The sequence below is a fragment of the Alosa pseudoharengus genome, unplaced genomic scaffold (genome assembly GCF_046254945.1).
Source record: "Alosa pseudoharengus isolate Yale_2024_CS ecotype anadromous, Long Island Sound unplaced genomic scaffold, YU_APseudo_1.1 YU_APseudo_1.1_scf_23, whole genome shotgun sequence".
NCBI classification, from domain to species: domain Eukaryota; kingdom Metazoa; phylum Chordata; class Actinopteri; order Clupeiformes; family Clupeidae; genus Alosa; species Alosa pseudoharengus.
The window spans coordinates 10,415,835-10,429,850 of NW_027468685.1; the positions used below are offsets into that span (position 1 = coordinate 10,415,835).

The following is a 14,016-nucleotide window of genomic DNA, read 5'->3' on the forward strand; positions in this document are numbered from 1 at the left end:
ATGAAAATAAATATTCAATATAAACTCACAAGCCAGAAATTCATATGACCGATGGTATTCATATTTTTTGGTATTCATGATAATTCAGCTTTTCCTGCATCATCATTTTGACAATACAGCCATTAAATCAGAGTACATTTTTATTTGTATGAGAGGGGCTCAAACTCGTGAAAATTTTGGTTACATCTGCTGAAATACAAATGTATTCCAGAAGGTGGCAGTGCTTCTAATTAACCTGGTTGATTATCACAAAGGTGAAGTAGGAAACACATTGTACACATACGAGTTAAATAAATACAAAAGTCAGTTCATTTTCTGCCTTACAAGCAAAATGTGTCACAAAAAAACAAGTACATAGTGAAAAAAAATATTATTTTTGCTTCATCAGTCACAACTGAAATGCAGGATTGAACATTCCTGCTAATGGCCAGTGTAAAGAATCTACTATAATAGAAACACATGATGTCCAAGAAGCTGAAATGCATGATGACCTATAAAATGGAAACATATTCTGCGTTCTTGTTGTAACTCTTATAAAATTAGTTACATTTTGGACAATTTAACTGACTTTATAAAACCATAGAGTATCAAAATCATGTAGACCTGAGGGTTGCTAGTCAGTATTGGCCCAAGAGAGCTTACAAGGTGCTGATTGTAGCTACTAATCAACAGAGCTTATGAATTTCTCACTTGACTCTACTTATTTTAACAGCCTTCAGACATCACTCATCTGCCTACTAGATTCTGCAGTTCTTTGTTTTTTGCTGTGAAGTTGCAAAAGGGATGTCAGTTACTCAGACACTGGTTGGATCAGATGATGCCACTGAGGTGGGAAGGAGGTGGAAGACATGCAAGGCACCATCAGCCATTCACCGCAGGTGAGTCCTGATTGCCGGTGGCTTTGGTGACACTTGAAAAAACAAAAGGGTTTAAGTCTCCTCCACATACACTACTCACAGAAAGTTAGGGATATCTGGCTTTTGGGTGAAATTGAATGTTTCAGTACAGAAAGTACTGAAACATTGAACTGTTGGACATACGCATTCAAAAGTTTAGAGAAGGTCACATTAAGTTCACCTGTAAAGGTTATAGTGGGTTTTAGGTTCATCCTTAAATTTCACCCGAAAACCAAATATCCCGGACTTTTTGTGAGCAGTTTATCACAATGACTGTAAACCAAATTGTTGTCAATCAGTAATCATCCCATCTGCTATCAAGGTGACAAACATGTATGGAAAGAGGATTGTCTTAACATAAGCTTCCCACTCCTATCTTAATGCTTGTGATATTTTAGTGTTCATCAGTCCACAAGAGAGAATGAGCCTATGTAATGAACAGAGGGAAACACAGCTGGTTTTGTGCTTTATTACCTTGGTTTATCTTGCTCGGGTAAATTCGTGGAAATGGAAAGAACTCTTTGGGTGGCGGCAAGTCTTTTAAGGGGTGAAACTGAAATTTGGACTCAAAGTCATCTGAAAAAAGAATCAGAACATGATTATCTGTCTAAACATTTGGAGTCTCTCACTCTCACTAACTCTAAGGACTCACAGTATTAGTCAGACCACACATACGCTTAGTGCCTTTGCCTTGCAATTAAAAATGCGCCGTGTAAATATGCTGCTCACACTGGAATCATTTTCCACAGCAGGCACATTGCTTACCCAGGCTGTGAAGATGGCCATTCCCCTGATTGGAGGACTGGGTGTGGTAGAAAGGTGGAGGAGGAGGGGGAGGAGGAGGAGGCAAGTGAGAGTAGGCAGACAATTCTGTGGTTGGAGATCGTGCAGGTGGAGCAGGAGGCAGACCTAGCCTTCCAACACCTGTCACACAGTCACATGGCACATCAAACTACATCTAGCGCTCATACAAATACCAGTCAATAGGTCGCTATGGGAATGATAAACACACTGGAAATGTACTTTATATTTGAAGAGTTTGGTTCCAAAACGCTATATCCATTTTAATGAATTATACATCATTTTATTTACATTTTATTTATCAAGTACTTTCAGTGGAAATGTAATTGGGTATTGTTATTTGATTTATCTTTACTCAATCAGAACAAAACAAGTGCTTTATAGCTGTTATTGGTATTACTTGAAATACTCACTTACAGTAAATAACATAACTGATTAGGCCTAATAAAATGGATTTATAGCGTTTTGGAAACAAACTCTTCATTTACTCATGTTGCCCTGGCAACATAGACTTCCATAGAGTAGAGTACAGTAGAGTAGAATAGAGTAGAGTAGAATAGAGTAGAGTAGAGTAGTGTAGTAGAGTAGAGTAGTGTAGTAGAGTAGAGTAGTAGAGTAGAGTAGAGTAGTAGAGTAGAGTAGTAGAGTAGAGTAGTAGAGTAGAGTAGTAAAGTAGAGTAGAGTAGAATAGAGTAGTAGAGTAGAGTAGTAGAGTAGTAGAGTAGAGTAGTAGAGTAGAGTAGCGTAGAGGAGTAGAGTAGTAGAGTAGAGTAGAGGAGTAGAGTAGTAGAGTAGAGTAGTAGAGTAGAGTAGTAGAGTAGAGTAGTGTAGTAGAGTAGAGTAGTAGAGTAGAGTAGTAGAGTAGTAGATTAAAGTAGAGTAGTAGAGTAGAGTAGTAGAGTTGAGAAGTAGAGTAGAATAGAGTAGAGTAGAGTAGTAGAGTAGAGTAGTAGAGTAGAGTAGTAGAGTGAGTAGAGTAGTCGAGTAGAGTAGTAGAGTAGTCGAGTAGAGTAGTAGAGTAGAGTAGTAGAGTAGAGTAGAGTAGTAGAGTAGAATAGAGTAGAGTAGAGTAGTAGAGTAGAATAGAGTAGAGTAGAGTAGAGTAGTAGAGTGAGTTGAGTAGAGTAGAGTAGTAGAGTAGAGTAGTAGAGTAGAATAGAGTAGAGTAGTAGAGTAGAATAGAGTACAGTAGAGTAGTAGAGTAGAGTAGTAGAGTACAGTAGTAGAGTAGTAGAGTAGAGTAGTAGAGTAGAGTGAGTAGAGTAGCATAGAGTAGTAGAGTAGAGGAGTAGAGTAGAGTAGTAGAGGAGTAGAGTAGAGTAGAGTAGTAGAGTAGAGTAGTGTAGTAGAGTAGAGTAGAGTAGTAGAGTAGAGTAGAGTAGTAGAGTAGAGTAGTAGAGTAGAATAGAGTAGAGTAGTAGAGTAGAATAGAGTACAGTAGAGTAGTAGAGTAGAGTAGTAGAGTAGAGTAGAGTAGTAGAGTAGAGTAGTAGAGTAGAGTGAGTAGAGTAGCGTAGAGTAGAGTAGTAGAGTAGAGGAGTAGAGTAGTAGAGGAGTAGAGTAGTAGAGGAGTAGAGTAGTAGAGTAGAGTAGTAGAGGAGTAGAGTAGAGGAGTAGAGTAGAGTAGTAGAGGAGTAGAGCGTTTTGGAAACAAACTCTTCATTTACTCATGTTGCCCTGGCAACATAGACTTCCATAGAGTAGAGTACAGTAGAGTAGAATAGAGTAGAGTAGAATAGAGTAGAGTAGAGTAGTGTAGTAGAGTAGAGTAGAATAGAGTAGTGTAGTAGAGTAGAGTAGTGTAGTAGAGTAGAGTAGTAGAGTAGAGTAGAGTAGAGTAGTAGAGTAGAGTAGTAGAGTAGAGTAGTAAAGTAGAGTAGAGTAGAATAGAGTAGTAGAGTAGAGTAGTAGAGTAGTAGAGTAGTAGAGTAGAGTAGTAGAGTAGCGTAGAGGAGTAGAGTAGTAGAGTAGAGTAGAGGAGTAGAGTAGTAGAGTAGAGTAGTAGAGTAGAGTAGTAGAGTAGAGTAGAGTAGTAGAGTAGTAGATTAGAGTAGAGTAGTAGAGTAGAGTAGTAGAGTAGAGTAGAGAAGTAGAGTAGAATAGAGTAGAGTAGAGTAGAGTAGTAGAGTAGAGTAGTAGAGTAGAGTAGTAAAGTAGAGTAGAGTAGAATAGAGTAGTAGAGTAGAGTAGTAGAGTAGTAGAGTAGAGTAGTAGAGTAGCGTAGAGGAGTAGAGTAGTAGAGTAGAGTAGTAGAGTAGAGTAGTAGAGTAGAGTAGTGTAGTAGAGTAGAGTAGTAGAGTAGAGTAGAGTAGTAGAGTAGTAGATTAGAGTAGAGTAGTAGAGTAGAGTAGTAGAGTAGAGAAGTAGAGTAGAATAGAGTAGAGTAGAGTAGAGTAGTAGAGTAGAGTAGTAGAGTAGAGTAGTAGAGTAGAGTAGTAGAGTGAGTAGAGTAGCGTAGAGTAGTAGAGTAGAGTAGTAGAGTAGAGTAGTAGAGTAGAGTAGAGTAGTAGAGTAGAATAGAGTAGAGTAGAGTAGTAGAGTAGAATAGAGTAGAGTAGAGTAGAGTAGAGTAGTAGAGTGAGTTGAGTAGAGTAGAGTAGTAGAGTACAGTAGTAGAGTAGTAGAGTAGAGTAGTAGAGTAGAGTGAGTAGAGTAGCATAGAGTAGTAGAGTAGAGGAGTAGAGTAGAGTAGTAGAGGAGTAGAGTAGAGTAGAGTAGTAGAGTAGAGTAGAGTAGAGTGAGTAGAGTAGTAGAGTAGTAGAGTAGAGTAGAGTAGTAGAGTAGAGTAGTAGAGTAGAATAGAGTAGAGTAGTAGAGTAGAATAGAGTACAGTAGAGTAGTAGAGTAGAGTAGTAGAGTAGAGTAGAGTAGTAGAGTAGAGTAGTAGAGTAGAGTGAGTAGAGTAGCGTAGAGTAGAGTAGTAGAGTAGAGGAGTAGAGTAGTAGAGGAGTAGAGTAGTAGAGGAGTAGAGTAGTAGAGTAGAGTAGTAGAGGAGTAGAGTAGAGGAGTAGAGTAGAGTAGTAGAGGAGTAGAGTAGTAGAGTGAGTTGAGTAGTAGAGTAGAGTAGAATAGAGTAGAGGAGTAGAGTAGTAGAGTAGAGTAGAGTAGAGTAGAGTAGTAGAGTAGAATAGAGTAGAGTAGAGTAGAGTAGTAGAGTAGAGTAGAGTAGAGTAGAGTAGAGTAGAGTAGAGTAGGTTAGAGTAGTAGAGTAGAGTAGAGTAGAGTAGAGTAGAGTAGTAGAGTAGAGTAGAATAGAGTAGAGGAGTAGAGTAGTAGAGTAGAGTAGAGTAGAGTAGTAGAGTAGAGTAGAGTAGAGTAGAGTAGAGTAGTAGAGTAGAATAGAGTAGAGTAGAGTAGAGTAGAGTAGAGTAGTAGAGTAGAGTAGTACCTGAAAGACACGGTATAGCTGGGGGCCGTCTGCAAGGAGCTGTGGAGGGATAGGTGGGAGGCAGGGGTGGGACAGCAGGTCTGTAGGGGGCCGGGTGTGACGGCGGCAATTTAGAAGGAGGAGGAGGAGGAGGAGGGGGGAGATAGGAGGGACAGCTCGGGGTGTATGAGGAGGGGTGAGGTGGAGGTGGAGGGGGGAACGCGTCTACTCGCTCCTGTGGCTCAGAAGGGGAAGTTGACAGCGGAGAGGGGTAGTAGGCACCTGGGGAATAGTTGGGCAGTAGAGAGGGTGGGAGGGAGGGGGCTGGAGGTGGGGGTGGGGGTGGGGGCGGAGGGGGAGTGGACGGCATGGTGGTGGGCTGCTGGACGGGTAACCAGTTGGGTTTGGTGATGTAGGTGGCGGCTGGTGGGGGTGGTGGAGGAGGACAGGTGGGTACGGGTGGAGGGCAAGTCTTTGGTCTGTCTAAGGACAGATAGGACGGAGGAGGAGGGGGAGGGCCTGAGGATGGAGGTCTGGAGGGGGCAGACAGCGCTGGAGGGGGTGGAGGGGCTGCTGTAGTCGGGGAGGGCCGAGACCATCTCCTCTCCAGAGGCTTGTGGGACGTGGAGAGATCTGGAGCGCTGCCACGGAAATCCCCAGAATTCATTGGAGGGTTCCACAGGGGCTGCCTCAGACATAGAGACGAGCCTGACCGGGATACTGATACACACACGCACACACACACACACACACACACACATGATTCCCATGACAGTTATGTCCTAATTTCTCTGCATGCAGGTTTTTGGTACTATCCACTTTCACAAGTAATTCATCAACAATAGTTGAAGTATTTTCAACATCAATGTATCTGCCTGTAGGAGTATGTATTTTATATAGTAAGTAAGTAAGAATTTATAACCCTTTTTAAGCACAATGGCCATTTAAAGCACTTCACACCGACACAGACATGTAATCTTTTGCTGTTGCATTATGTGTGTGTGTGTGTGTGTGTGTGTGTGTCTTACCAGGGTTGTGCAGGGGTGTTTTAGATTCCCCCTTTGCTATAGATCTGAGCACGGGGAAACCTCCAGCGAACAGACCTCCGATAGCGGACGCTCCTGCTGATGGGCCACCTGAGCCTCCTGACCCTGAGCTGCCACCTCCCAGTGTTGGGCCTGTCCCTCTGGGCTCTGTGGACACACACATATACTGTCCGGAGAGGTCCATGTCCATCACATCCATTACTGTTGTAACAGCTACAAAGTATTCACTAATTCTATGATATGCCCTGCAACTATGTGAATAATAATCATGATGGGGGGGCAGCTGTGGCCTACTGGTTAGGGCTTCGGGCTTGGAACCGAAGGGTTGCCGGTTCGATCCTTGACCCAGTAGGAAAAAATGTGGACGGGGGAAGTTGTTGAGCACTGCTCTCCCATGCCCACATCCACGGCTGAAGTGCCCTTGAGCAAGGCACCTAACCCTTCACTGCTCCCTGAGGACCGCTGTAGCAGGCAGCTCACTGCTCCGGGTTAGTGTGTGCTTCACCTCACTGTGTGTTGTGTGTGTTTTACTAATTAATGGATTGGGATTGAGACCAAATTTCCCTCACGGGATCAAAAGAGTATATATACTTATATACTATACTAATGGTACTTGGCACATTACAACTTATGTAAATGTAGCATTAATCTCATTTGAATGTTTTATACAGCCATTCCTATGCCACAGCGTTAAACAGAAGTGAGGTATGAAGTGGAAAGATCAATGCTAAGAAGGGACTGGCCCAGGGGAAGGGAGACGTCAACAGGCATTCATTCCCCAGAGGCTGAGCGCCTTCATTGCCAACGTTGAGGTCTCAGTCCATGGTGAAAGTGTGCTGCTTGATTTCAATATCCCTTTTTATAGCTGGCTTCAGTACACTGTAAAGAAATACAAGAAGTGGTATCTTTCTTTCTTTTTTTCTTTTCTTTCTTTCTATTCTTTCTATTACATAACTTACATTTGAGTATTGAAATAGGGCCCTGTGAGTGTTACAGATGCCCATATAACTGGCATCAGTATTAGAGTGCTCTTGGTGAGCTTTACTGGTGTACTCCATGCAATGATTCCCCTTCTCAGGAGCTGGTGTGGGCATGGTAACATTTAGTAATTTAGATGAAACTATGCCACAATGAGTCTGTGTTTCCCTCTCTCTCATGACTCACACACCATCCCACAAGGCATCAAGCATCAGCATGTGAAAGCAATTACATACAGAATCTCTAGAATGTGCGTGCACACACACACACACACACACACACACACACACACACACACATGCATAAACAAATGGAGCTTAAAACATGATCTGTCTGACCAGTAGGAATTATATGGTTTCAAAGAACGTCAAATTCTAACGACTTTTATAATATTGTTTTACTGATAAACATTGTATTTACACCTCACATGACATGATTTCATTAATGTAAAGTTGCATGCACACACCTGCTACCCACTCTCTCTCAGTATCAGACAGCCCTCTGTCAACTGTGGCGACCTTCAGGTTCTTGGGAACCAGCTATTTCTCAGGACCTGAAGAGGTCCAACATTAACTCCATCCTTTAAAAAGCTCAGCAGAGGATGTACTTCCTGAGACGTATGATGGTCTGCCATAGGGGCTGGTGACCCAGTTATGCACTGCAGTCAATGAATCTGTCCCATGCACTTCCATCACAGTCTGGCTAAGAGCAGCCATGAGACAGGAAAGGAATAGACTGCAGCGAATAGTAAGGGCAGCTGAGAGTAGGGCTGTAGTCAAGACCACCTTTGTCGAGTCCAAGACCAAGTCAAGACCGAGTCCAAAGAGGTTCGAGTCCAAGACAAGACCCAAAAGCCATATTTGCCAAGACCAGTGGCAGAAACCAAGACAAGTCCAAGTCCAAATACCAGTCCGAGTCCGAGACAAGTCCGAGACCATAGAAAAACTGTCTCGAGTCCGGACTCGAGTCTAAGACCGGACTCGAGTACTACAGCCCTGGCTGAGAGCATCACAACACTCTATACATTGTCTGTCTCTTAAATGTATCCATGACTTAGGAGCTGACATATTAAGGGGGAAAAAACATGCATAGGTTGTCTTTAAACAATGTGTATTTAACTTGTGTATTGTGTCTTCTCAAAATAGTATGTAGACCTAAATTGTCTATGTATTGTGTACAAATTAGCACTTTTCTGATACCTGTAGATTTAAAAAAAAAAGTGAGTTTGACTTTTTCTCAAAGTGAGCAGGGGCAATATGTTTTCATGTGTGGTTAAAATGGTCGCAGACAGTTGCTTTATCAAAATATTCATATTTATATGACAACAAATGTATATTAGAAGTGGATCCCTCTTCTAAATCTGCACTAACATGTGTTGCTGTTGCACAGCTTGGAATATTTGTTTCACCATGACATAAATACAGACACATGACTATATTTCCAGTTTCCTAAAGGGAGGTTTCCTAGAAGTTCCTTACCACCACAGAACACAATAGGAAGTCTCTCCATCTAAAAACATGTTCTCATAATCCAGCTTGTTTTTTTTCCCCAATCAGCTGTGGAGGGTGGGCAGGAAACAGGAAGTGGCTGCATGGAGACTTACTGTCAAGCTGCGGGGCACTGCGGTCATTAACCTGCGCGACCTTCTTCAAACATATTCCTTTGTGGATGTCTGCCAGGAGAGCATTGCGGCCGCCCCACTCTGATGACCCCAGTGCAGAATGGCCTGTCTGGGACTGAGAGAGAGAGAGAGAGAGAGAGAGAGAGAGAGACAGTTATACACTTTCCATACAAGTATTACAACACAATGTTGTTAAGAGGTTAGACACACAGTTTGTCAACTGAGAACCAACAAGGTCTACCTGACATGTCCATGACAAGTTTTTTTTAAACATATTATATTATTTATTAAACAGATACATTTAATTTAATTGTGGTTATTTGACTGTTTTTTGTATGTTTTCTCAAAAGTGCATTGGACCTTGGAGTTTGTTCTCGTACTGTACACATGATAGACAACACATGGTTTTGGGATGGTTTCAACACCCCAGTGTCATAATGCTGACAGTTACCAGGTGTTCTTAAACTGCCTCCTAGTTCTAGAGCATTCTACAGCCCCACTGTTGTTGGATGAATGGCTTTTAAGAACTAAAGGGTGTTTTCCCATGGTTAAGGGAGGGGGACAGGGACAAGAGAGGGACACAGAGATAGAGAGAGAAGGAAAGGGAGAGAGAGAAATTTGACACCACTTTGCCACTGCATACCTTCTGCTGACTGTGTGTGTGTGTGACAGAGAGAGAGAGAGACAGAGAGAGAGAGAGAGAGACCGTGTAATTTTATCTCCGATTAATAATACAGACTCCAGGTTGGTGGATGAGCAGAGCCACTTGCTGTGTGCACATAGAGTCTTTTTTATGTGTCTTAGCTTTGTTACCTGTGGTGGTGCTGCCGTTTGATGTGGGGGTGGTAGGCCTGGCGCTGTTGGAGGAGGACCAGGTGGAGGAGGAGGTGGTGGTGGTGGTGGTGGGAGAGGCATGACCGCTCACCAAAATCTGCAAAAGATGCACACACACACACACACACACACACACACACACACACACACACACACACACACACAAACAGTTTTAGAGTCAGCTGTCACAGTCTGGGTCAATCCAATCACTGTCTTCCTCAGGTCTCATCTGCCCCTTGTGTGGCCGCCACCAAACCAAAGGCAGGAAGACATTTCAACACCAACAGGAATCAGCAACAGGAACACCGCCCTCTGTCTCAGGATAAACCGTCCCCTTACTCCCACAATGCCTGGCCGAGGCCCTCTGTAAAAGAGTGGGCGCTGGGAACAATGGAGTGTGTTGTCTGGGAAGTGATGCTGTTTGCCCTCTAGATAGGCCTCTCACATACTTGATGTCCATATACAGAGAGGATTCAGTGAATGTCCGAATCTATGAGGGTTGTTTTGGAAGAATCTACACACTGGGTCCTTTTGAGTCCATCTTTTGTGGGCGTATGGAACTGTTCACAATTGAAGGATGAGGCAGATCCATATTCTTAAGACTAACTCTAGACACATGTATATGTATAGGATATGGATGAATTAGGATTTGGACCCAATTTAAAGTAGCATGAAGTAATTGCTGATAACAGACAACCAAACAAGCCATTAAACGAAAAGCAATACATTTTTACAATATTTTCTTGAAGCCAGCTCCGCAAATGAACAACTCAATCAAATAAACAAATGTTAAAAATGTCACTGAGTATTACATTAACTAAATAAGATGGGTTGCTCTTTGAACTCACTGTCAACTCCTAGGCTACTATTTTCGTCATTAAAATCCTTCGATAAGTTTGCGGCTGTTCCACGGAATGCGCATTTACGCACGGAATTGCGGCAGTATTCAGGTAAGCCTACACTTTGGTCACATACACTCCTAAAACTTAATGAACATGCAGTGGGGGGAAATTATACAAATAGTCGAAACGAAGCCAAGGTGCAGTAGCCTATACGTCAAATAATCGTAAATATCCTGCATGTGAATGTGCATTTATGTTCACTGATAGCCACTGACATTTCTAAGTAATCATCGTCATAACTTTTTGCAAGTTATGTATGCTAACAGCTATACATTGCTGTTGCCATAGACATTGCTGTTGCAACAGCCAAGCGGGAGGTAAGGCATAGTTGTCTAGTAACCTACGAGTGGACGGCACGCATGTGAAACAGAATACCCTCGCGCTCATGGTCTATTTTGCACTCATGAAAAAAGTGTTTAAAACACTCACCCGAATTCAGACTGTTGGTGTTCCGTTTATCGACGAGGTGGGTACGATTGTTTTAGCAGGAGCGCCTTCTAGTCAGCGGGCACAGAGATGAAGGCTACAGGCACTCCAGACACAGTTCACTTACTGGTGTCAACGCCAGAGTTATTAATAGCCTACGACGACGAGTTTCGTGTCCAAAACAGACCGTATTTTGTTGCCCCTAATTTTCTTTTGACTGTAACGTTATTTGCCTATATAATATAGCCTACTCAACTACCCTACACTTACCTCACTGTCGCAGTTCCACGGCAGCTCCACTGACACCTGAATAATTCTCCCACATAACGCACTACTATGCTATAACTGACACGGGCCTGTAGGCTAGTGCGACTCCTGGGGCCTGGACCACACCATTGCACACTAACAGATTATGGAAGCAACAAGTGGGTGTGCAAAGATGGTGATCTAAAAAAAAGATTAACTTTTACTATTTACTAAATGTGTGAGATAATGAAGACTTGTTGGTCCACATTTTCTCAACAGGTAAAGTACTTGACCAGGGTGCTGAAATAGGCCTACTTTGCAGGGGTTACAATATAACTTATTTTTATGCCTACTTTATTGTAGGCAAAAGGGAAAGAGCTGAAATGTGTGGGGAGCACTCAATAAGCTGAAATGTTCTTTCTGAGTCTGCAGATCGGTTAATACAGTCTTAATAAACATTGTAATCCACTCTTAATGTTTGGACTGTGGTCTTATTGACAGGCTGGTAAGGAAAGCTGGCTCTGTAGTGGGAGCTGAACTGGAGTGCATCATTTCAATATCTGACAAAAGGACCCTGAACAAACTGATCAACATCTTGGACAATGAGTGTCATCCACTCCACAGCACTATTGTTAAGCAGAAGAGCCTGATCAGCTGGAGACTTCGCTCACTGCCTTGCACAACAGACAGACTGCAGAAGTCATTCACCCCCAGGGCCATTGAACTGTTCAATGCATCACTTAAGGGAAGAGGAGAAATAGACTTCTCCGCATAGTCTGTCTGCCTCTTTACCACCTCCATGTCTTGAACTGTCTGTCCACTAGCCACTTTACCATTGTCTTCTGCCTCACTGTTTGCGTGCTTTATTAGCACATTTGCACAACCCCTCCCTCCATGCCACAGCCGAACTGTGACCACACTTATACCTTTCTTAATATAGTTATTTAAATATAGATATATAGACTTTATTCTTGAACTGTCGCACTGTTTGACTTACTCATTTGCACCATCACCATGACACTCATTCACAAAGAGCACCTTACCTTACCTTATGCACAGAGGACCACAGGCTCAGTCCCTGCTTCAGTCATTGCAAGCGCACCTGATTGATTAATTACCCACTATGTGGATACTGTTTTTTAGAATTGATTTAGATTAAGTTTTATTTAGTATACTTTGTATTTTAGTATATTTAGTATATTCTTTATCTTCTACAGTCCTTATTGCTTAGTTGTGTTTTTTTATATTATATACTTTTAATTACTTTTTCTGCTGTTAGTGAATGTGTGTGTGTATGTTGTCTGTATGCTACTACTGAATTTCCCCTAGGGATCCATACAGTATCTATCCATCTATCTATCTTAATTATCAGCATATAGGACCTGAATAGGTAGAAAGTAAAATACTGCAGCATATGAAGTTGAGTTGAAAAAGTCAGCTCTTTATATTTCTGAAGCCACACACAAGGAGACATAAGCTGAACATGTGAAGCATTTGTCCCTCATTTATTCATAAAATACAGACTTTTATGTAGGAAAAAAACCCAATTACATTCTAGTCAATGATATACTCTTATCCAAATGTCTGTAAAAGAGAACTCATTGAGCACACCTTTTAAAGGTCAGCAACTCTCTCGGAAGATCTAAAAAAACTAGACTAAAACCTAGTTTATGCAGGGTACAACCTGATGGCACAGCTACAGGAGGTACAGACAGATATTTGATTGATAATCCTGACAGCTCAACATGTTGATTAAATCCCTCTAAAAGATATGTGTTTGTTCTAATGGAAATTTGTAGTAAAGTGAAGTAAACTTTATGAATAATCTTAGACCCATGAGCCAAACAGCAGCTCTCTCTGGAGGAGATTCTATTGGTCCTGAGCTGGTCATGTCATGATCCAGTCCTCTTTCCCAGTTATTGAGAAACAAGATCAATGAATAAGCAGGCATTGCTTGCAAGTTGCTGTGCAACCAATATAACCTTATAGCAGAATCAATTTACTCTAATGGGGTTGCACACTTGTCACATTTCAATTCTCTGAAATCTTCGAGGTACTATATTTTGAACCATCTCTGTGTTTTTGTAATGTGTGCAACTTTTATCTCAGTTCTCATTGCCTGTGTCTGCAGTCAAATAGAACTGTTTCTGTTCTTAATGTGTTGATCATATTTCATTTACTATGAAATTACTTCTATAAGTCATATGGCTCACAAACATGGAAATTAAAAATCAGACAATAAGTTAGACAAACAGTTGATAGTATTTGTACTAGTAGTATTGCCAGGCTTGGATTAAATGATGTTTCTAAAAAGCAAAGCACCCACACAGGCCTATGACTGTCTATCTACTGAATGCAGCTAGTGCCCAATATCTCTCAAACATAATCCTATCAAATGTCAATTCAATGACATTTATATAGACACCAACATGGTTAGTTTAATATTGTTAACTGTGTAGTAGTTCATGAGTTGTATACACAAGATGGCCCTTACAAAAATGAAATGTTTGCGGCAGATTTGCTGCAAACTTGTGGGTAATTTGTGGGAAACAAATGAGTTCACTAGAAAATATTGAAAGAAGTTTGCCAATGTTGCCTGCTACAGGCAAATTTCCAGCAAAGTTCTGGCAACAATGAGAACTTTGCCACTAGTGGCAAATGTGTTCGCCAGTGATTTGCCACCACCCTTAGCCAATAATGGCAAACTTCCAGTGAACGTCTGGGGACAAACAAACCTAATTTACATATGCCATTGCTGCAAATTTGCTGCAACATTGCAAAAAGTTTACCACAACCATTTGCCAGAAACCTAATTGCATGTGAAAATATGACCTTGCCACAAATTTGCGGCAACTGTTCGCCAGAAATCTGAAATTTCTGTGAGTGGGTGTGGTGTAAT

The 14,016-nt window shown here is 41.8% G+C and overlaps 1 protein-coding gene across 1 annotated transcript; it reads right to left on the reverse strand.

Moving 5' to 3' along the window:
- Positions 1-9: 9 nt before the first annotated feature.
- On the reverse strand, positions 10-11,167 carry wipf3 (WAS/WASL interacting protein family member 3). Its single transcript, XM_076301728.1, has 8 exons — positions 10,875-11,167; positions 9,523-9,640; positions 8,692-8,824; positions 6,093-6,257; positions 5,422-5,784; positions 5,086-5,388; positions 1,662-1,820; positions 10-1,472 (listed from the first exon to the last, which is right to left on the reverse strand). The coding sequence occupies exons 2-8, from the start codon at positions 9,622-9,624 to the stop codon at positions 1,324-1,326; spliced, it is 1,374 nt and encodes a 457-aa protein (XP_076157843.1). The 5' UTR covers positions 9,625-9,640; positions 10,875-11,167; the 3' UTR covers positions 10-1,323.
- Positions 11,168-14,016: the final 2,849 nt, after the last annotated feature.

Bases quoted from the DNA above. Each gene is read 5' to 3' on its own strand.
- wipf3 (XM_076301728.1), bottom strand. From the start codon at position 9,624: ATGCCTCTCCCACCACCACCACCACCACCTCCTCCTCCACCTGGTCCT. The intron at 5,389-5,421 runs CCCCTCCGCCCC...CCCCACCTCCAG, and splicing joins CACCACCATGCCGTCCACTC to CCCCCTCCCTCCCACCCTCT. The intron at 1,821-5,085 runs GTACTACTCTAC...ACTGTGTGACAG, and splicing joins AGCTATACCGTGTCTTTCAG to GTGTTGGAAGGCTAGGTCTG.